Source organism: Salvia miltiorrhiza, chromosome 2 (assembly GCF_028751815.1).
Source record: "Salvia miltiorrhiza cultivar Shanhuang (shh) chromosome 2, IMPLAD_Smil_shh, whole genome shotgun sequence".
Taxonomy (NCBI): domain Eukaryota; kingdom Viridiplantae; phylum Streptophyta; class Magnoliopsida; order Lamiales; family Lamiaceae; genus Salvia; species Salvia miltiorrhiza.
The window spans coordinates 56,787,265-56,812,152 of NC_080388.1; the positions used below are offsets into that span (position 1 = coordinate 56,787,265).

The 24,888-nt window shown below is 32.7% G+C and overlaps 1 protein-coding gene and 2 long non-coding RNA genes across 3 annotated transcripts; all 3 read left to right on the forward strand.

Moving 5' to 3' along the window:
* Positions 1-1,384: 1,384 nt before the first annotated feature.
* On the forward strand, positions 1,385-2,599 carry LOC131009782 (uncharacterized). Its single transcript, XM_057937190.1, has 2 exons — positions 1,385-2,297; positions 2,397-2,599. Exons 1-2 carry the CDS (start codon positions 1,385-1,387, stop codon positions 2,597-2,599), a joined length of 1,116 nt encoding a protein of 371 aa, XP_057793173.1.
* A 10,525-nt stretch (positions 2,600-13,124) lies between these two features.
* LOC131010527 (uncharacterized) lies at positions 13,125-13,706 on the forward strand. Its single transcript, XR_009096586.1, has 2 exons — positions 13,125-13,492; positions 13,572-13,706. It is a non-coding gene; the product is annotated as an uncharacterized LOC131010527 (long non-coding RNA).
* Positions 13,707-22,092: 8,386 nt separating this feature from the next.
* LOC131010529 (uncharacterized) lies at positions 22,093-24,888 on the forward strand. The gene is made up of 2 exons (XR_009096587.1): positions 22,093-22,568; positions 23,083-24,888. It is a non-coding gene; the product is annotated as an uncharacterized LOC131010529 (long non-coding RNA).

The window sequence follows — 24,888 nt, forward strand, 5'->3', positions numbered from 1 at the left end:
TATTTTGAGCTCAACAGTCAATGCTTATATGACAAAAGTATTTTATTACTTATTACATCTCAATTATTGTTGGTTAACTTAAGGAAATCAATAAGTTGGAGGCAAGATTAAAGAAAATTCTGGTCAAAGGTCGTGTCCCTGTCCTAGTTAATCTCGAAATCAAACAGTGACTTTGGTATATATACCAAAATCAAAGGAACAACTGCGAAAGACGAAGACGACTCCAATTAAAATCCAAAGCCGCCAATCATTCAACGCGTATATCCCTGCATGCATGTCAATTGACACTTATTTTCTTTTATTTTATTTGATCTTGCGTAGACGTTATAATAGTACTTAATTTTAATATTTAATATGTTTATATTGCAAGACTACAATTAATCTCTCATGCATGAACGGGGGTTATAATGACTACTAGTAAATAATTATGGATAATAGCAATTTTAAGGGAAATTAAAAAAATTTGTGTGCGTGTGTTAGTCTAGTGATAGGAGGTTAATGTTCAAGACCTCAGGTCTTGGATTCGAGTTTTCAGCCGCGCGATCTTTAAATTTATTTATTTATTTATGTAATTTATAAAAAAAAAATCAATTTAATGGTGCATTCTCTTTGATGCGAAATGGTGGAGAAATATATTTTCTCCAATGTTTCATTCTTTTCACATATTCTGTATATATGACGAATAATTTTTTCGGACAAGATTGAAAAAAAATTCGAGCAGCCTATTTTCATTTCAATTCATGATAATATTATCATCGGCAATGGTGTGATAATATTTTCCTGTGTTTTCCTCCTAAAAGAACATAAAATAAAAAAAGATGAATGCGATGAAGATTTCTCATTTTTTTTTCTTATTTTCTCACACTAAATTTACAATAAAAAAAAGACACCCAAACTCATTAACTAGGTCATCTTCCTGACATAAGAGCATCCGCAGCGCTGGGTGCGATGGCCGGATCGAACCCGGCCTATCGCACCCAGCGCCGTTGCCGCACCCGGGAGCGAAGGGAGGGGGGCGTTCGAACGCACTCGGCAATAGTGGGAGCGAAGGAGGGGCGTGTTTTACACGCGCCCCATTTCCGAAAAAAAAAAATTTAAACGGTCATTTGACCGTTGAAGGCAACGGTCTTCTCGGCCGAATTTTTTTTTTTTTTTTTTCCTTTTTCACCTATATATATCCCCTTCCCTCAATCACAAACACTACATCCACCAATTCTCTTCAACTCCTAAAAAAATGTCTTCATCCACCAATTCTTCCAACAATAATTCTTCCTCAAATTCTTCATCCGACGAAGAAGTTCATGTTGATCCCGCACAATTTCCTCCTCTTCCCGATCCTACTCAAGCCCCCGATTTATTTTTTATGAGATGTGCTGTGAATTTTATGACAGTGGCAAGTTCATATCGTTTCGATCCACCTCCACCACGCCCGACGAAAAAGCGGGCAGTGGTTCGTCGTGACCGTGAAGGTGGAGCCGAGCGCCTCCATCGCGATTATTTCGCCGTCGAGCCTGTTTATGGGCCACAATTCTTTCGCCGTCGATTTCGCATGAGCCGGGAGTTGTTTCTACGCATTGTCAATGCGCTAGAAGTCGATCCTTACTTCCAACAACGTTCGGATGCTGTTGGCCGCTTAAGCTTCTCTCCGATCCAGAAGTGCACTGCCGCTGTTCGACAATTGGCATACGGAACTTCTGCTGATTGTTGTGATGAATATCTCCGTATAGGAGAGTCGACGGCGTTGGAATGCTTGAAGAAATTCTGCAAGGCGGTCTTTCGTATCTTTGGCGGCACGTATTTGAGGCGGCCAACAACTGCCGATGTGCAACGCATCACTGCAATGCACGAAGCCCGCCATGGGTTCCCGGGAATGTTGGGGAGCCTAGACTGCATGCATTGGGGATGGAAGAATTGCCCCGTGGCTTGGCACGGCGCCTACACTCGAGGGGATCAAGGCGAGCCAACAATTATATTAGAGGCCGTTGCTTCACAAGATTTGTGGATCTGGCATGCATTCTTTGGAGTCGCTGGGTCCAACAACGACATCAACGTGCTCCACCAGTCCACGCTATTCAACGATGTTTTAGCGGGGCATGAAGTGGCTGTGCACTTCCTCGCCAACAATTCTCACCACACTCGAGGATACTACTTAACAGACGGCATCTATCCGGACTGGCCGGTGTTCGTGAAGAGCTTCCAATTTCCGAACGATGAGAAGAGGCGGAGGTTCAAGGTGATGCAAGAAGCTGCAAGGAAGGATGTGGAACGAGCTTTCGGTGTTCTTCAGGCTCGGTGGGGTATAATTAAAGGACCGTCGCGTTTGTGGAAGGTGGAGCAAATGAGTTCGATCATGTTTGCATGCATCATATTGCACAACATGATCATTGAGGAAGAAGGTGGAAATGCAAGTAATTTTGACGGTGACGACGGCGAGGGACCAAGTTCTACTCCTCAAACACAATTCAATTCCGGAGCACCACCGGAGTTCACCGCCTATTTGGCACGGAATGCAAGCTTGAAGGATGCACGATTGCATGCTCGCATCCGCGATGATTTGGTTGAGCATATATGGGCACGCTTTGGTCCGGTTGACCCGTAGTTCGACGGCTTTAAATGCAAGTAAATATTTGTTGTTTTTTTAATTTTATTTGTAATGTTTCGATTTTTAGTTGAATGAATTTTATGTTGTTAAAATTGAAGTTGTTTAATTTAAATTAAAAAAAGAATAAAAGTAAAGAGAAAATGAAATTAAAATCTATTGCACCCGGGTGGGTGCAATACCATTGTTGGAGTGGGTGCAATAGAAGTGGGACCCATTCTATTGCACCCACTATGGGTGCAAGCATTGTGGATGCTCTAAGTATATATACACGTAGTGAGAACGGAGAAGGAACTCGAGAAACTCGGTTTCTTCATCTCTCAACCAAAGCTACTGTGAGAAAGGCGCATGTCATTTACAATTGCGTGTAACCTTGATTCAAGATCCTCATAGTTTAATTTCTATTCCATCTGGAGACCATTTTTTGGGCATATATTAGTATTAAGAACATAATATTTTGTGGGCATATATTAGTATTAAGAAAATAATATTTTGTGTGTAGGTGAAAAAATAAAGAGGTGAATAAAGGATAAAACTTTAGTTGTATAAGAAAATGTCTCAAGATAGGTATAATAATCATAATTATAAAGTTGAGAATTATATATTTTCTATAGCAAATTAGAAATGAATTTAATTACTTTGATTATTGAAATCATGATGTAACGAGCCGAACTCATGAGTAACAATTGAGTTTGGATTGTGCTCAACTCGTTAAAGTTTGTTAACATAAACGAGCTTCTATTTGCAAACATGTACACAATATTTGTTAACATGTTCGTGAGTGTTTTAAACGAGTTTATATGAAAATGTTCGTGAAAACTTATGAGATAATAAAGTGTATAAGAGCACCCACTGTAGGGGTGCGCAACGCGGTGCGCACCAGCCCCCCATTGCCGCACCCTCTCATCCCACACCCACCCCTCGTCCGTTCACCCTGTGCAGACCAATTTTTAGTTGGGCGCGTGTATAACACGGCCCAATCAAGAATTTTGTGCCAATTAAAAAAAAATTGAAAACTTACCGCCTGGGCCAAGCAGCAAATGCCATTTTTTTTTGAAATTATTTGTAATGTTTATTTTTGTTTTATTATAATGTTTATTTTCATTTTTTTATTAATATAATGTTTAATTTTTATTTTGATGAAATTTAAGTTGTTAAGTTTAATGTTAATTTTAATTAAAAAGACATTAAAATTAAATACAAAATAAAAATAAAAAATTAAGAGTTGTGTTGGCTCTTCTATAGAGGATAGGCTCTTAGATGGTGGGGACCACATTTAAGAGCCCACCTTGACTCTCTATAATGAATGCCCTAAGTTACTTTTAATAATCAAAATCAATGATATTTATCAACATTACGTTATACTATATATATGATAACAATAACACACAATTATAATACCTACGAGATATACATGTACAAACTTCACCTTAGTCATATTCCTTTTTATGAAAATAACGGCTAGTTTATAATAATAGATATTTTTGTTTTGACAATTATAGCTATGAAACATTATAAATAATAGTCCCTCCGTCCTACGAAACTTGAGCAACCGCGAAGTTTGAGCAATTTTTTTGTATGACAAAAGTTTTTCTCTTTATTCACATTTTCACTTTTTACCTACCATTTTAACATGTATAAAATACTAACTCCTTAAAACTCGTGTCGAAAAGAAATTGCTCCACTTTCAAGGAACGGAGGGAGTAAAAAAAAAAAGAAAAAAAAAATGAAATAGGTATAGTCTAACCGTGTACTAAAGCTAAGATTAGAATGTATAGACGGCACATAGTAATAGAAAAGTCGGCATAATAAGATAACGACATAAATATTGAATCTTCAACTTTTTGTTGGGCATTTTTCAATAATTTCGAGCCAACACATGCACAAATCGACATAACAAGAGGGTCCTAATTTAAAATTTTCCTATGTGATGGGGACATTTTAGAAAGATTTTAGTGGTTGACTGGGTCTCCTACACTCAATAATTGCTAGTTTTTATGGAAACCGTTCAATAGACAGATCACATCTTTGATTCACACTTAACCTACTAATACTAGCTTTTCAAATAGCAACTTCCCTTTTACACATCACATGATTTTTATATTATATGATCAAAAATGTTTTTTATTTTAATTTTATGTTTTGGCATAATTCCGTGTTATTTTATTCAATTTAAAGAATATGTACATAAATAATATCCAAAGTCTTGTCTGTTTGGAGGCTTTTGAGATACTTAGGATCTAGTTGTTGCTTATGTCTGTATAAGTCTAATTGGATGATTATTGTTTCTATGGTTAATTATCACTTACGAATGTCTGCATTGCTAGGTATATAAGTTTTGGTTTTCAAATCTTTCTCAATCTTTCTCACAATAGGACTTTTTATAGTCTTGGAGATTGGATGTGCAATCCATCTCACTGTTTTGAGCTCTTGTGATCCTGTCTCTTGTATGTTTGTGGTGAACTTTGTTTTTTCTGTTAGGTTGCACCCCTCGTGCTTTTTTAGTATATTTCATTTACCTAAAAAAACTCATGAATAACTTCCTAGCCTTAGTAGTTTGACACTATATTACTATTACAAGCATTTTTAAGTGCAGAAAGTGTTGATTTAGCTATTCGCATAAATTTAGAACATCACAGGAGACTTTAAATATTTAAGCTCATGGAAATGAAGTAGTTTGAGCTCAAGTCAGTTGATAAAAAAATATGTTGATGTGCTAGCTTATGTGTTTGTGTGCTCATGATGACAGCTCAATAATACAATATTAAAAGAATAGAGACTGAAAGCACACAAAATTTAACGAATTTCATAATAAAGCCTCCTAGACTTGATTAACAAGTGAATCCATTTAACTTTTAGATTGTTTGTTTTATAGCTGCAAGCTAGTTTGTTCAGTTGTAACCTTAATAGTACCATAGGTTTATGGTTGTGATCGGTTTCTACCTTACTTTCAGACGGCTAAACACTTCGTTGCTTACTTTCTTTCTATTTCTAACACTAACTTTTGAATTTCTTGGAAAGGGTAAGTGTATGAAGAGTTCTCCAAATAAGAAGTAAAATGTTACATGGACACTTCTACAAACACTTTGCTTTGTAGTGGTTATTCAGTTTCTCCTTCAAATCTGAGTTGTCTTACATGAACCTTGGCTTAAAGGTTCCCCCTTAGCTGAATACAATAGAAAAATAAGCTCTCTAACAATTGAGCTATAGACTATACAACAATTAGGTCATAATCATTTCAAGGAGTTTTGATATCAAAACAAAATAGAATTTTTTGAACAAATTCATATTCAAATCTTGTAGCACCATAATAAATGCAATCAGACACATTTTTAATTAATATAGCAACAAACCTAAATAAATAAACAATATATTTAAATCAAATGTTTGTGGTTTATATGCTTTAAATATATATTTATTTTGAAAGAATGTATTATTAATTTACTGTTCAAATCACTTGTATTTCGTTTATGTTTTTTTGCTCATTAGATATAATATATAAACATAAACATATTATTAATAATACTTGTATAATTAATTAAAACATTACTTGAAGATGAGTTTGATTTGCACAATGCATCGCTATACTCATAGCCAGGGACGGAGCTAGGAATTAAGTTCGGGGGGGGGGGGGGGGGGCTGAAATTGTACGTACCGCCCCCGAGAAATTTTTTTTGGGCATTCTGTATATTTAAGGTATTTTTTTATTATTAAAATACGAGCATAATACTAATAATAACGAACAATATTTTCATAGATTATATAGTTTCAATATATCACAAAACTTTTCTTGGACATTCCGTATATTTAAGACATTTTTTATTAAAAGGCAAGCATAATAATAATAATAATAACAAACATGTTCATAGATTATATATTTTCTATATATTACAAATTAGTTTCAATACATTATAATTTTTTTTAGCATTTCATACATATTAGGCATTTTTTATTAAAAGATAAGTATAATAGTAATAATAACAAACAATATTTCATAGATTATATAGTTTTAAATAACAGAATTATCCTTAAATTAAGTATATATGAGATAATATAATAACCAAATACTCTTTTATAAAACAAAATTATTTTATAATAGGTATAAACATATATCTATATATATTTTAAAAATTAAAAAAAAAAACTCAAAATTTGGGAGGGGGCTCTAGCCCCCCCCCCCCCCCCCCCCCCCCGGCTCCGTCCCTGCTCATAGCCTATATCCAAATTGTTAAATCCTGAAAATAAATATATATTTCAACTTAAAAATTCAAACAATACACACACAACAAATTAAATCTACAATATTAAATTATAATTGATGATAATTGTGCTTAAAATTTAGGGTGAAGATTGAATTAAACGATAATAGTATATAAATAGAAAGCAAAGTCATCGGGCAAGAAATAATTTTTGGCATCAACACTAGTAATTCATTTGTAAGGATCGATGTCATATACAATGGAAAGACAATATAATACTTAGTTATATTTTATTTGGTTATAAAATAAAATTTACTTGACTTTTCGAAGAGAAACATGAAATTGTGCGTCAGATCAGGTCAGCTCAACTGCATCTGCATTACAAGTAGAAAAGTAGTTTCTTTGAAATGCCTCAACATTAATCATCAAATAAAGAACACCTTTTTTTTGGTCGACATGTTTTCTCTCTTTTTCCCTCGAAAAGATGTAGTCTCATATTCCATTTTTATTTGTGACGAAAATTCATAGTACTCATTTTTCTTGTTAAATGTGTATTAATGTCTATCTTCCTTTCCCTAAAAAATGTCTATCTTCCTTAATAATCCTGTATTTAATGTTTCCGAAATCATAGTCCACTTTTCTTGTTAGACCTATATTAATGTTTATTATCTTTATGAATCTCGATCTTTTTTTTAGTCAATTAATAAAGGTATAGTAGAAAAGTTTAATGTGATTTTAGTTTTCCGTGTACATTCACTTTATTTTCTTTAATATGTGTGAATTAATCCAACTCAAAGAAAAAATGTGTGAATTAGTTGATCATTTTAACAAGGATTAGTTAATAACTATTTTATGTATGTTTCATGATTTATTTTTGGATTTCGATTAATAATTTAAATTAGAGTTCAGTATTATACAACTATATTTTATGTAATATTTGATTTTTAGTGGAAATAAAGAACATGTTGCGTTAAAATGGAATTGATATGGATATATCTATTCAGTCCATAATAGATTGGGCTTATCAGTAAATAAATTGAGTTGTTGGGCCTAAAGATGTATATTGGCTCGAAAGATTTAATGGACCATAGCCGAAATGAATTTGTTATGGTTAAAATCCGCCATAGCAGGACTAATTTGGAATAGCCAACTCCAAAATTACTTGTAGTTCCTTGCCTGGTGCAACAATTTTCAAATATAAATTAGATATTGGAATAGTTGTAGTTAGGGATGTTAATCGGACCAGCCCATCGAATTTTCGGGCTAGCCCTATCTGGTTCCGGGTTAATCGGGTGCGGGCTAATCGGGTTGGAGATTTTTTCGGGTTGTAAATCTTCAACCCTAACCCTAAACGTCCGGGTTTCGGGCTAGCCCATCGGGCTAATCAAGTTAAAGGTATAAAAATAAAATTATCATTTGTATTCTATTATTTTTAATGATCTAATGTATAATGTATAAAATATACATAGATATTAAAGATATAAATTATATAGCAAAAATATAATATATTCAAGATTACATAACATATAAAATAAGTTTTTTTTAGACTATATAAAATAAGTTAATAACAATAAAATGTTCAACTTTGTTAAAAAAAATAAAAATAAAATATTCAACAATAGTTTGAAATTAAAGAAAAAAAGCATCTAAAAAAATCTCAAACCCTAAAAGCCTAAACTCTAATATATTTTAAAATTCAATTAAAAAAAACCTGTAGCCCAACGGGCTAGCCCGCTTCAACCCGCCAGCCCGAACGGGCTAGCCCGATTAGCCCGATTTATAATCGGGTTGTGATTTTTCAACCCTAACACTCTAATTTTGTCGGGTTATTCGGGTCGGCCCACGGATTTCGGGTTTAATTGACATCCCTAGTTGTAGTAGTAAGAAATATTATAATTTGGTTCCAATGTTCCATTATCAAGATAATTTTACATATAAAGTTAGTACAGAAGACCAACTATCACAAGATAATAAGAGTTTTACGTATAGTCTAATTAACTAATATTTTTATAATATTTTAATATCTAATAAATTAATATATTCTTCTAAAGATATGATATATAATTTACATAATTATCCTTAAAAATAAATATAGAGATATAATAGGCGATCTATATTTTGTACTTAAGACACATTTTATATTAGTATGGATGGATCAATTGCTATATTGTTAAAATGTGATAATAAGACATTTAGGGTAAAATTATTTATTTTAATGTATAATAATAGCATTATATTATTACTTATATTTAGATTTTTTTCTAAAAACATTTAATGATTGTTTTTCAAACGATACATAAATATTACTCCAAATCTATATAATACTATATAAGAACGCTTACGGATTGTCGAAAATAGTAACTTCATTTTTCCTGTTTTTTCATCTTTTCATTTTTAGATATTAATTATAGCAAATAATATATTAAATACTCAATCATTAATTGCCTCTAAAAAAACTATATTATTGCTTGATTATTTTATCTATGATTGCATTTTTAATGATATTATTAGTATCTCCATAAATTAAGTTAATTAAATGGCATGATTAGTTCAATTGACAAATTTCTAAAAATAATACCTTTAACTTTCCTAATGTCCACTATTCCTTTATTAGAAATTAAATATGAAAATGCTATAATTTATTTTTTGGTATTTTTACATTCAATAATAGTTAATAACATAAGTTAGAATAACATAAATCACTACATCAAATTAATTTTAACAATGTAGGGGTGGTAAACCAGTCGGTTCGGTACACCGAACCGGTTAATCAGAACCAGTTAAGGTCCTTAAGGACAATCTTCCTAACCGGTAACCGAATCAGTTTTAATCGGTTAACCGGTCAGAACCGATTAATTCATTGTTACTCAATTTGGTCGAATTAACCGGTTAACCGAATTTAACCGATTTTATTTAAAAAATTCAACTTTGTAGAATGTGTGCAATAGGATTTGAACTCTTGACCTTTGAAAGAAAGAATGAGGTCTTATCCATTGCACCAATTCATAACTTGTGATAATTTAGAACCAATTTTTTTTTTACAGACACATGTAATTTATATTAAAAAAAAAGAACAATGATAATAAATTAATTCCCAACCTAGGCAACAATTAACGACACTTAAAGTAAACTACTAACTCACATTATAGCCAAAAACAACTATAACAAGTCAATTACTTTCAATCCATAAAAAAATCTAATAAAATTAGTCTGAACTCCACCAACAAGGCAACAAACATAACATAATATAAACTAACAGGTCTAAAGTTCAACACCAACAACAACAAATTGATTCACGGTAAGACACTTCGACTTGTCTGACTAGAAACATCTCCACTACTTTCTCCACGAACTCCATGTCCTCCACTCATTCCAAATTGTGTCAAAACTGTTAATTTTTTAAAATTAAAATAAAAAGAATAATTAGCATATTTGTAAATTGTAATGATTTGAATTTTATAGTTTATAAGACATTAAAGTACTCACCCGATTCAAACTCCTTCTCTAACTCAATCTCAGACACATCTTCTTCATCTTGGAGAAATTTATCCGACGAACTAGATTTGAGCCAATCCTCAGCGCATATCAAAGCCTCCACCATATTAACAGTCAACGAGCTTCTAGATTTAGATAAAACACGACTACCCGTGCTAAATGCAGTCTCAGAAGCAACGCTCGATATAGGGATAGCCATGATGTCCCTCACCATCTCGGATAGAATAGGGAAGCACGGGCTATTTTTGGACCATCATTGTAGGATATCAAACTGATCACCCTCAATAGCTTTGTGCTTGTGTTTCTTTTCAGTAAAGTACACAGTAATCTCTGACATATCGTCTGAATCTTCATCTTCACTATCATCAGAAATAACATCAACATGACTTCGAGCACCACTAACTCGAGGTTCAATTTGAACCGAAGTAGGTGTATTCGCAAGTGCTTCATCAGTTGAAGCAAGTAGCTTTGTGCTTGTGTTTCTTTTTAGCAAAGTACACAGTAATCTCTGACATATCGCCTGAATCTTCATCTTCACTATCATCAGAAATAACATCAACATGACTATCATCAGAAATAACATCAACATGACTTCGAGCACCACTAACTCGAGGTTCAATTTGAACCGAAGCTTCATCAGTTGAAGCAAGTTGTTTCTTGTAATACTCAAACAACTCATTCAATGAGTTGCGCACCTCCCCCAACAATTCAATTGCTCGTTGCGGAGCATAAACTTTCTTCAAACACTTTTCCACATGTGTTATCTTCTGTCTCGGATCCAACAATGCAACAATGTAGAACAACTTGTTCATTCTTGGGTTCATCTCATCAGTTTCCAACCAATACTTTCCTTGAACCAATGTGACTCTTCAGTCTGAAGAGGTGCACCCTTCTGGTTCGAAGAGTTGTCTCTTCAATCCGAAGAGGTGCTCGGCCTCGGCCTCGGTCGTAGGAATTTGAGCTTTAGCCTTAAAAGGCTGAGGCTAAGTCCAAACCCACTTGGGTACACCATAAGGTCTACCATAGAAGAGCACACTTGATTGCTTTTTCATGGTAGAGAATACTTTATAAATAGCTTACAACTCTCTTGGTTTTTCAATGTGGGATAGCAATTAGCACACCACATTTCCATTTACAAATGGCTATCTTTGGGCATTAATTACTCATTCAATTCTTAATATATTTGAACAAGTAAATATACCAAATTAATCTACTCAACATGTAGATTCCAAAAATATCATTTAATTCCATTAATTATCAAAGTAATTATGGCATTAATTAGCTAATTATTCCAACAAAAACTTAAAAAAAATACCCATACTTACCATTTTACCCTTCAAACACCTCCACTTGAGTGAGTAAATTTTAAGTTTACTAAAAGAAAATGACTACATTCATATATTGACACTTTTTTTAGGGGAATTTAAGTGATACTCCTCGTAAATGAGCCTTGTTTTTTGAGTGAGGAGGTATAATAATAGGAAGAAAGTAGCAATTAATAATATTTTGTTATGCTTTATCAAAAAAAAAAAATGTTATGTAAAGCCATATATGTAGCGTACGGACTTATCTGGCCAGCTATATATATAAACAGCTGAGCTGTGAGAGGCAACATTTGAATCGAAAAACAAGGCTCCTTTTTATCCCCATGCACAGAAGAGCAGCATGAGATGAGAATGAGAAAACAGAAATTCTTTTGTTTTGCCCGTGAACTACCTACTGGATTTTGACCATCTTCTTATACGTACGTACCACATCCTATAAATTCATTCTATATAATGTTATAATGTTTTTGCAAACTCAGATATTGATTGTAAAATACATTTAGGGGGACTTTCCGTTGTGTGATAAATTAGCTTGATAAATCAAATAATTGAGTATTTGATACTCCACAGATTGGATATATTATTAGATAAATTTTAAATTAAACAACTTCAATTCCTTCCATTAAATGCATGATAGGTCTTTTTAGGGAATTAAAACACACTAGTTTTGCATGATAATATGATTTTATGACAATTTTAGCCCAATAAATTATTTATACGTTATTCAACCACAATAAATCAAATTTGGGATAATCCGAAAGTGAAATGCATATATATAATCACTTTTAGGCTAATAAACAAGTTCAGACTATTGAGTATATATGACTGTGATAGTTTTTGCAAATAAATTTAAAATTAATCTCATCATTTTCAAGTTATAACTTTCTAAATTTTCATGGATATTTTAATCTTTTCAAGGTTTTCTTATACTCCCTCCGTCCCAAGAAGCTTGACACGTATTTCTTTTTGGGTCGTCCCACAAATCTTGACACATTTCTAAATAAGATAATAATTATTACCTTCTCTCTCCTACTTTATCACTTTTATACTTTATTAACTACATACTTAAAACACAAATCTACAACTCCTTAATTTTCGTGCCGAAACCAAACGTTACTTTATCACTTTTATATTTTATTAACTACACACTTAAAACACTAATCTACAACTCCTTAATTCTCGTAACGAAACCAAACGTGTCAAGATTCGTGAGACGGAAGGAGTAGTACTTTGTATGCATGTCTATTCATTAAAAGAAAATATACGTATATATATTTTGTCACACCATTACTAAATCCTTGATGATAAAACTATATCTATATACATTTGAGCCCTATAAACATAAAACATGAGACGCCATATTGTTTGTAGAAGCATATGGATACAATTTTCACGTTTGAGGATATCTTGGGATCAACTTTCCTTGGATAAAAAAGCAACCTGTCTAGAAATCAAGCTGTACTTTTTCTTAAATTTTTTACTTATACCAGCTGTTTTAATCTTATCTGCATCGATATCGCATTTTCTTACCAAACTGCAATCACAGCAAAACTATGTCACCACCTTCTTATAAATAGGAGTAACTATTATGTCACAATCCATCACATAAACATTAAAATGGGGTCTAAGACGACTTGGACTGCTGAGGAAAACAAGCGGTTTGAAAATGCAGTGGCCGAGTACGACAAGGAGACGTCGCCGGGAAAGTGGCAGAATATCGCGGCGGCCGTTGGTGGCGGGAAGACGGTGGAGGATATCAAGTGCCACTACCAGAAGCTTGTCGAAGACATCCAACAGATAGAGGCTGGGAATGTGCCGCTGCCTAACTATAAGGAATATTAGGAAAGTTCAATAAATATTTATCAGGAACAAAGGTGCCTAAAAGATAATGTTGTTTTCTTTTTCTTCATAAAATCTTCATATACTGAAATTATTTGTTGATTTTGTTTGCAGGATGAAATTTCTTAATTAGCAATCAATTTCAAGTATCTATGGAAAATAATGTTGCTCGCGGCCGGTTATTAACTTTTATGTAATTTCCTGTTTTTAGATTATTCTCAATGAAAGATACTCCTATGATTTACTTTTTGTTTGAGACTAAGGTGTTTTATTTTTCGTTTGATGGTTTGTTTATTATAACTAGATAACGGATTCACTGAAAATGGCGGTCAGAAATGAATAAATTTGAAATGATAGATATTTAAATTTTATGGCTGATATGAAGTTATTCAAATTTATCGTGTAAAAGAAAAATAACGAATAAGTCAGTATAAATTTAAGAATAATTTAATATAAATATACAAATAAACCGTTTATAATGCATGAGTACCCATTTAAACTCGAATTCGAATCCTCGAATGAGCGAAAATTTTCACCATATTAAATGAATATGCGAGCCCAAAGTTTTTTTAGGCCCATAACTTTGACTGTTTTGCAAATGTAGTACAAATTTTTTCGGGCTTATAACTGTACGACAAATTTTCAAAAATTGAACATAAGTAGGACAAATTGAGCCCGAAAAATCAATTTGTCCTGCAATTGCAAGGCCAAAATTTTTTATCCTACATTTGCAAAATGACCAAAGTTACGGTCCTAAAAAAGAGAGAGAGAATAAAGAATTTTTTAAAAAATTTAATCTTTAAATAAATATAATTTTAATTTTTTTCAAGGTTTATTTATAAGCTATATTTTTTATTTTTTTTATCTTTTAATTATTTTATTTTATTTCTTTCTAAAATTGTAAAATTCGACTAAATTATAAAATATGTAATATGCATATCAAATTAAATATCACAATAAGAGCTTTAATTTGACATATTTTATGTAAATATTTGATTTGAATTGTAAAAGTTATATTTATTTAAAGATTAAAAATTTTAAAAAATTCTATATTCTCTCTCGTTTTTTAGGGCCGTAACTTTTGTCATTTTGCAAATGTAGGACAAAAATTTTTGGGCTTGCAATTGCAGGATAAATTGATTTTTCGGGCTCAATTTGTCCTAGTTATGCTCAATTTTTGAAAATTTGTCCTACAATTGCAAGCCCAAAAAAATTTGTCCTACATTTGCAAAACAGTCAAAGTTATGGTCCTAAAAAAACATTGGTCTCTGAATATGCTATATATAAGAAACTTATTCATAAATTTATACTCCCTCCGTCTCACAAAAACATGAACATTTTACTATTTTGGGGTCTCACAAAAACATGAAGATTTTGCCATTTTAGGGTGACTCACAAAAACATGAAACATAAATCAAAACATGAACATGAACAATAGGCTTCAAAAGTCCTTAGCCAGTTTTCGAGTTTCGATGTTAGATGGATGTAAATCTCAACTTTAAACTTGTTCAAAAAAATCAAAAGATTGAAACATTATTTGTAAGACCTGAGTTGAAATTGACGACGATTTTAGGTGGACAACTTCACAAGAATGGATCGAACGTGCCTTGGCGTTTGGAAGATCTTTGAGCTGTAGTAAGGTGATGTGCAAAACTGGCCTAGAAGAGTACGTAGGGTTTTCAAGGAGAAAAATAGAGAGAAATGTGAGTGAGTTATGCATGAATATGAGTGGTGTATTTATAGAGTGAGATTAATATTGATGCACGAGGCTCTAAATATTTCATCCATCCATTGTAAGGTAAGGATAATTTAGTGTTTTTAAGTGGGACACTCTTTTACCTGGTATTGTAACAAATACCGTCATTTCTATTGAAAGCAGATAAGAACACTCATACATATATATTTTAGGAGAAACATGAGTGGATACTTTTGAAATACTAGGCGAGGTTCTTCTGATTCTAGTGATCTTTTGGACTGATTTTCAAGTTTATCTTATACGATCCCTTCGTTCTTATAAAATGTATCTAATTTATCATTTTCATTTGTCCACCTAAAATATATCGAATCTATTTTTGATAATTTTTTCACTCACAATAAAATGGGACCCTTACTCAACTCACAACACATTCAACTACTTTATTAAAATTCATGTCATTTGAAAAAGGATGGATGGAGATGCTTCTGAGAGCAACTACATTGGTTGAGTCGATACTTGACTCATCAATGCTTTGGGACCACTTATGAGTCAAGTGTTGCATTGGCTTAACTCATCATGCATGTTGACTCATGTGAATTAATTTTAGATTTTTTATATAATTTAAATGACACAAATTTAAATAAGATAATTCCTTAAATTAAAATTACATTAATTTAAATTATTAAAATTTACATAATTTTAAATTACTTAAATTTAAATTAGTAATAGAACCCAAACTGTAGCCCATTAATATAAAAATTGAAAAATAAAAAAATTATATTAATTTAAAAAATTGAAAATTAAAACACTTAAAAAACTGAAAATTAAAATAATTAAAAAATTAATCATAATGAGTAAAATTGGATCATTTTAAAATTTAACAAAAACTCAACTATAGGCCATTCTTATTTTTGTCTTCTTCTTAACAAAAGTCCAACTATCATTTTAAAATTTAATAAGATGGATCATTTTATTAACTCTAGCATATTTTTGTGTCTTCGAGCGCCGCTTCATATTTTTTCTGTCTTCTTCTTTTTCTTTTCATTCTTCAATGGCAGCAGCGAAATCAAGTATGAGTTTTTTATTTTTATTTTCGGCGCTTGTCATACATGCGCCCCCATTTCGGCCGAAGGAACCTAGCTCGTTGAGATGAGTTGAGAATCGAGTCGCCCAATCAAGTCAGCCGATGTGGATATTCTGAGAAGTCCTGAGGGCGCCAAGTCCCATTATTCTTTCCGATACTTAACAATCTTATCTTATTTATCATAGGAAAATTAAATTTGTCAATGTGGCACTGTAGAATTCAAGCATTTTAAAATTTCTCGATTTTCCTCCAGTCTCATTTTTTTCACAAGTCACAACTCTTATGACGCATTAATTTATAATCAAACTCCAACTTGAAAAAAACCTATATAAATACTTGTGTATAGAATATCATTCTATATATATTTCCAGCATCAATTTAATTTGACCAATTAACTTTTAGTTGGACTTGGCCAAATAAATAATTATATTTTTATTAAAAGATAATCTAATTCATACTAGTAATATTTTAGCAAATCTTATTTATAATAGGAAAATCAAACTTGCCAATGTGACATTCTAGAATTCAAGCATCTTGAAATCTCTCTATTTTCTTCATTCTCATATATATATATATATATATATATATATATATATATATATATAGGGTGTGGTTATAATGAGAACCGCACTTATCGTGAGAACATAAGAACCATTAAAATCAATGCATCTGCTATATAAATTAATGCATTCGCTATTAAATTTAATGCATCCGAAAATAATAAAAATTTTGCTCCCTTCAGGATTCGAACCCAGGATCTGCATTCATCCACCAAGATGATGCATCCACCGTAGATCTTGATGATCGAATGGCTTAAAATGGTTCTCCGTTCTAATTTTATTTAGTGGTTCTTATTTGAACCTCTCCCTATATATATATATATATATATATAGGGTGGGGATCTATAAGGAATCCCCTTAGTCTAAAGATTAAGGAATTAATCTTAATCATAGAATCTGAACAGATTAATGGTCAGGATTACACCTAATTAATTATTAATCTACCTTTTTTTCTGAATAACCTAATAAATATTTTAAAAAAAAACGAATGGGGGTGTATTAGTCAATTTGTCTATTCAGAAAACTGTCATTCCTAAATTAACGTCAGTAATTTAGGAATTTACTCTCCCTCTACCCACTTCTTTCGCACACCAACCCACCATTTCTAAAAACCCTACACCAGACGGCGATTCATCTCCAATTGCAACGGCTGGCTTGGATTTGGCAGGCGATATCACAGTGTAAGTTTTTAGGGTTTAATTTATATGATTTGGCCTGCAATATTGTGGCTTTGGTTCATCTGAATATACGCAGCTTTACTCACTTTGGCAGGCGATTCCTCTCCAACTACAACAGCGGCGCTTGGAATTGGTCGACGACTATTCAGTTATCTGGCGGCGAAGCGTTGGATTTGGCCGTCTGAAACCGTGTAAGTTGTTCTTGTTAGGTTTTAGTGTTTGATTTGTTCTTGTTGGTTGGTGAATAACGTTTGGCGGCTGCGAAAATCAACGATCGAATAACGATTTTAGTGTTTGATTTGTTCTATTCAGCCCACATCAAGAATTGGGAACCGGTCTCTGCCTAAATCTCTCGCAAATGTTGCACTGACTTTCAAATCACTTTCTTTCTCATCTCAATTGCAGACATTCTCCCTCAAGTAAGCTAATTTTTCACTTTTCTTTTATGTTTGATTGTTTTTACTAATGGGCTCCTTAATTTTCCCATTTATTCGTTTGAATCTGATCAGTTTCTTTGGGTAATGTTTGAATGTCTTGTTTCAAATTTGATCAGAAAATAAAGCCTCCTTTAATAAATTATTTATTCGCATGATGCACCAGAAAATTATTCATAAATTTCCTACATATGAATGGTCAAAGAATTGCCTTTTGCTGCATTTCCAACTTTTAAACTTTTAATACATCTTGTGCTACACATAGAAAACTAGTGAAATGACCTCATCTTTTGTCACTTTCTTAGCATTTTCTGATTTTTTTTATCAGCTGCACTGCATGCACTTAAAAAGCTTCCTGTCAAGCCATGTTTTATATTGCCACATAAGGGGAATTTCCTACGTATATTCTTTAACTTTTTTAGTTTATTCAAATAGATTTGATCTTTATTCATTAGATTATTCTGTGTTTGAAGAAGATAATAATTCTTGTTGTTTTTTAGTGGCACTGCTAAGCTGAAGTTGAATTATGTTTTCGGATAATAATTTAGCAAAACCACAATCCTTAGTGATTATTTCCTTAATCTTAGCTAAATTACTTGAACCCCCAAATTTCTAGGTCTCGCCGATTCGTTCGATTTGTGGCTGAATTTCAATTGTACGCCGATATCTAGCCGAAAAACGAAGAGCTTTTGGACAATTTTCTCATGGGCTTGCGAAGGCGTGCAAATCCAGTGTTCTGATTTGCTTATTTTGAAGTTCTCATGGGTTGAATTTGTATTTTTATTCGAAATCTTATAGTGACATATTCACTATACTGTATTCATTGAGTATTAATTAGTTAATTTATTCAGTTTTTTGTTTTACTTATTCGGTTTATAACAATGTGGTATTTGATGAATTTTCAATATTATTCACTATAATTTTAGTGAATTATGCTTATAGCTTATGTGATGTTTTCGTCCATATTTACACATTTGTAGGCGATTGATTCCTTATTCACATAAATATGATGTTTATTCGGTAAATTTTGAACAATATTCAGATACAATTTATTCATGAAAAATGCTACTTTATTCAACAAAATAGTTACCTTATTCACAATTTATGAGTATCATATAAATTATTCAGCAAACTATTATCCTTATTCGCATAAATATGATTTTTATCACTACAAAAAAACGCCGATTTAGCGGCGAAAATTACCGGCGGCAGTGCCGCCGCCGGTGATTACCGACGGCTCACCGACGGCGGAACGGACGACCCGTGTTTGTCAAAATAGCAGCGGCATTACCGACGGCAATATTGCCGCCGGTGATTACCGGCGGCGGCGCCGCCGGTACCAATAAAATGAATTAATTTATATACGTAAATAGGTTACCGGCGGCGATGCTGCCGCTATTTACCGGCGGCGTGGGGCCGCCGGTGAGGTCCGGCATTAGAAACACCGTCGTCCGGCCACAGTTGCCGGCGGCGTTACGGCCGCCGCTAATCACCGGCGGTATGTGCCGCCGGTAATCTACTAAAAAAAATTATTTCTTTTTTTCCCTTGTGTTCATTTTGTTTTTGTTATTTTTTTCGTTTTCAGCATTGAGAATTCACTCATCAATCATCACTAATCCAAGATTCTTAGTAAGAATCTTATAATTATAACTTAAAATGTTAATTTGATTAGTGATTCACTCATCAATCATCCCTAATCCAAGATTATTACTAAGAATTCAAGATTCTTAGTAAGAATCTTATAATTATAACTTAAGAATGCTAATTTGATTAGTGATTCACTCATCAATCATCACTAATCCAAGATTATTACTAAGAATTCAAGATTCTTAGTAAGAATCTTATAATTATAACTTAAGAATGTTAATTTGATTAGTGATTCACTCATCAATCATCGCTAATCCAAGATTATTACTAAGAATTTAAGATTCTTAGTAAGAATCTTATAATTATAACTTAAGAATGTTAATTTGATTAGTGATTCACTCATCAATCATCGCTAATCCAAGATTATTACTAAGAATTCAAGACTCTTAGTAAGAATCTTATAATTATAACTTAAGAATGCTAATTTGATTAGTGATTCACTCATCAATCATCCCTAATCCAAGATTATTACTAAGAATTCAAGATTCTTAGTAAGAATCTTATAATTATAACTTAAGAATGCTAATTTGATTAGTGATTCACTCATCAATCATCCCTAATCCAAGATTATTACTAAGAATTCAAGATTCTTAGTAAGAATCTTATAATTATAACTTAAGAATGTTAATTTGATTAGTGATTCACTCATCAATCATCGCTAATCCAAGACTATTACTAAGAATTCAAGATTATTAGTAAGAATCTTATAATTATAACTTAAGAATGTTAATTTGATTAGTGATTCACTCATCAATCATCGCTAATCCAAGACTATTACTAAGAATTCAAGATTCTTAGTAAGAATCTTATAATTATAACTTAAGAATGTTAATTTGATTAGTGATTCACTCATCAATCATCGCTAATCCAAGATTATTACTAAGAATTCAAGATTCTTAGTAAGAATCTTATAATTATAACTTAAGAATGTTAATTTGATTAGTGATTCACTCATCAATCATCGCTAATCCAAGATTATTACTAAGAATTCAAGATTCTTAGTAAGAATCTTATAATTATAACTTAAGAATGTTAATTTGATTAGTGATTCACTCATCAATCATCGCTAATCCAAGATTATTACTAAGAATTCAAGATTCTTAGTAAGAATCTTATAATTATAACTTAAGAATGTTAATTTGATTAGTGATTCACTCATCAATCATCGCTAATCCAAGATTATTACTAAGAATTCAAGATTCTTAGTAAGAATCTTATAATTATAACTTAAGAATGTTAATTTGATTATTGATTCACTCATCAATCATCGCTAATCCAAGATTATTACTAAGAATTCAAGATTCTTAGTAAGAATCTTATAATTATAACTTAAGAATGTTAATTTGATTAGTGATTCACTCATCAATCATCACTAATCCAAGATTATTACTAAGAATTCAAGATTCTTAGTAAGAATCTTATAATTATAACTTAAGAATGTTAATTTGATTAGTGATTCACTCATCAATCATCGCTAATCCAAGATTATTATTAAGAATTCAAGATTCTTAGTAAGAATCTTATAATTATAACTTATAATTCAAAAATACATTAAAACTATCAAATTAAAATACTTATGATTAATAAACTATATTGATAAAAAAAATTAAATTTTTTTTTAAAAAAAATTAAAAAATAAATATTTATTTGCCATAAAAATACGGGCGGCACGTGACTGGTCCGTAATTAACAACATTACTTGGATATAATCTCCTCATATTCAAATGTTATGAATATATGATATATATTGTATATTGAAATAGCCTTTAAATGATTTAATAGGCAATAGATATATCAATTATACGAGTGTTCTCTACTGGAGACAATTGAAAAGGAACTTCAAGGTTAAGCGTGCTTGACTTAGAGCACAACTAAGATGGGTGACCCACTGGGAAGTTCGCCTAAGATTTGAAATATTGTATAAATACGAAAATATTAGTGGAGATAAATAAATAAAATAAATAAATAAATAAATAATTGAAATAATTATATAATTTAAATAATTATTTCATTACCGGCGGCATAGTGCCGCCGGTAATTGGCGGCGGCACATAGCCGCCGGTAATCTCCAAACATCGACGACCATCGGTGTGGTGGTGGTGATCACCGGCGGCAATGCTACCGCCGCTGGTTACCGGTGGCATATAGCCGCCGCTGATTACCGGCGGCAATGACCGCCGGTAAACGTTCGGGAAACCACCTGAGCTTCCCGAGAAACTCCACCGGCGGTAGGGCCGCCGCCAATCGCCGGCGGCTTAGCTTCGCCGCCGGGATTCACATCTCCGACGAGATGAATACCGGCGGCAGGGTGCCGCCGGTAATGCCGCCGGTAATTGAATCGCCGGCGGCCGTCCCTTTTTTACCGGCGGGAAATGCCGCCGGTAATCACTTATTTTTTTGTAGTGTATTCAGTACGTCATGAACAATATTCGAATACGATATATTCATGAATAGCATTACTTTATTCAACAAAATATAATTCTTATTTGGGTACGTTTTGAACAATATTCAAATACAATATCAAATATATAATACGGTTAAGGAATTCTGCGCTCTCCTTAATCCGGGGTCCTAGGTGGCATATCTAAGAATTCACCATTCAGAATCCCTGCAATTCTAGAGCTTCTAGCTTAATATCATTCATCCTACGTGGCAAATTAATTCCACATATACTATTTTATTTTTATTTTACATTTAATTTTCAAACTATCTATAAATCAAATTAAAAATAGATCTCACGAAAACCATCAGTAATGGCTCCCACCTCCCACCCCCACCGCAATTCGCTTCAACTCCCGCCGCCGCCGTGACAGCCGCGATTTGCCGGCCACGCGATCTGCCACCTCCATCCCCCCCTCCCCCGCGATTCGCCCCGCCTGCCCCAGCCCACGAAATGCCACCTCCCACTTTGATTCGCCGCTGCAACTCCCACCGCCACTGCCGCCATGACAGCCGCGATTCACCGCGCCGGTCACCGTTCGCGATCTGCCGTGATTCTTCCTATCCAGCCATGGTAAGTATTATATTTGTTTCCTTATTTAATAACGCGTTTGACTACCGTAAGTATAGAATGATTATGGTGAGCTTTATAAAGAATAAATTTTGGAAAGAAAATCGCAAAAAAAAAAATGGAAAGAAGTTTAACAATGAAAACTTATAACCTAGATTTTTAGCTATAAATTCTTTAGTTAAATTGATTTAGGCCGCATCGTATTTTTACAGCCAATGCTAGGTATCTTTCTTCTTCTTTTGTTGTGTTTCTTCTTCTTCTTCTTTCTTTATGGTATTGGTAATATGTTCTTTTTGGCTATGAATTTGTGGGTCGTAAATGATTTTAGAGTTCTTATTTGTGTCCTTTACAGTTTGGTTTGTATTCTTTATATAGTGTATCCTATTTTGAAGATTTTCTTTCTTTCTCTATTAATCGATTTGTTTTAAAAAGTTAGCCTTTCTTCTCTGTGTAGCTATTTGAAATCTTGAACATGGTATTTACCCATAATTTATGTGGTTTTGTTGTATGGTTTCAGGAGAGATTGAGCTTGGAATTTAAGTGAGTCTAGAACCTTCGATCTTGGAATTTCAATTTGAAATACAAAAATAGAAAGTGTTTTCTTCCAACTAGGTTATGTCTCTGTTAAGTGGGACTAGATTTGTGGCTAACATAATTTTGCATATTCTTAACCATGATATTATTGTTACTTATGGTTGATATGCTATATTGCCATTTGTTTATTGGATTTGTTTTCTTATTTTGTTTGTTTTATGATACATCTGGAATATGCTTATAACAATAAAAGAAAATTATGATACTGAAATATTAAGTATTTTACATAGTGAATAATGTTTTTATTAGAAATATGAGTGAATTAAAATTAGTTTACTTCAATGTCAATCCCTCCATTCATTTTTTGACGTTTAGAAACTTAACAAGTTTTCCAGTTGCACTGATTAAAACTGGGTTGAGCATTTTATCCCATACTGATATCTAATGTGCAATTGGTTATGCCTTGAAACTGTTAATATCAATGTGTGTTGGAAATTTAGTTTTTTTTTTTTTTTTTCAATACATCTAATCTAAACTTTTTTGTAGATGATGAAACCCAAATATAGTGCTGGTGTTTGTCTGTGTGATAACATTATGTAAATCATCATTAAATATGTCAATAAATGTATAAAAATCTTAGATATAAGATTACAGTAATACATTTTCAATAAATATTTTTAAGGGGTTGCTTTGTTTTGACTTTTAAACCAAGGGACTCTCATAAAAGAGGAAGTTGAGATTTTTGAAACGTTTCTGGAAAATTCTCAATTGTGAAGTTTACTATATAATTTCACTATGTTAATATTATAGATGCATGGATATTAAGATTTAATAGTGAGGTCTTCTATGATCCATCACATTGTTGTTTATTTAGATATACTATAGATTTATTGGGGCTACAAATTTATTGGTGAAATCACAGAGAAGCACAACGCAGTTATCCGATCTCTGAGCAGATTAAACCTTGATATGATTATCAGTGATTCAAAGAACAAGAGGACCAAACAAATTATTTAAATGTACATAATATGCAGCCAACTTGAATCCCCTCTCCACAATCAACGATCTACTCAATTTCATGCTGGCTTTCGATTAAAGAATCGACATGGATGGTAATGGAGTGCGCAAGCTTAATTTGAAAATATGGGAAACAACACCAATGGAGTTCGAGAAACTGGTGGATTCGATGAGAAAGAGCTGCTGGTGACCCTGTAAGAAGGCTTGAGCATGTACTTCTTGTGATCGTTGATCTGTTGAAGGAGCACAAGCAAGAGAATCTCGGGCACGAATGTGGCATGTCGCGACAAGGACTGAGAGACGGGGCGAGAAGGTTGATTGGGGACACTTGCTTGATCCATTTGCTTGATCAGTCGAGCATGCTCCAACTTTTTAGTTTAGGCACAAATTCATTATAAGTTCTATGTTTAAGGGATGCTTTAATCATGAACATGAAGAGTTAACTTCATGCTTCTGTTTGTCATTTAATACATCACACAAGCTAATTACTTAAATCTGCAGGTGCTTTATTTGATTGAGCCAATTGATGAAGTTGCAATCCAAAATTTAGAAATAGGAAAAGAGAAAAAAATTGTTGACATAAGCAAGGAGGATCTGGAGCTCAATTTTGAACAATTCCCTACGAATTCTCATATTAGCTAGCTCTATCTCTCCTTTTAAAGTCGAGGTGGGTATCAGGGCATGAGATTTGATCGTGAAATTAAGGCGACACTTTCTATTATTATGTCAAGTTGATAAATTTAATTCAATTAATATAATGAAGTTTTCTACA

What these genes read in the sequence shown, in the direction of transcription:
- LOC131009782 (XM_057937190.1), top strand. Translation starts at nt 1,385, where the DNA reads ATGACAGTGGCAAGTTCATATCGTTTCGATCCACCTCCACCACGCCCG. An exon ending in TGTTCTTCAGGCTCGGTGGG is followed by an intron (nt 2,298 to 2,396) that starts GTATAATTAAAG and finishes TTGAGGAAGAAG; the next exon opens with GTGGAAATGCAAGTAATTTT.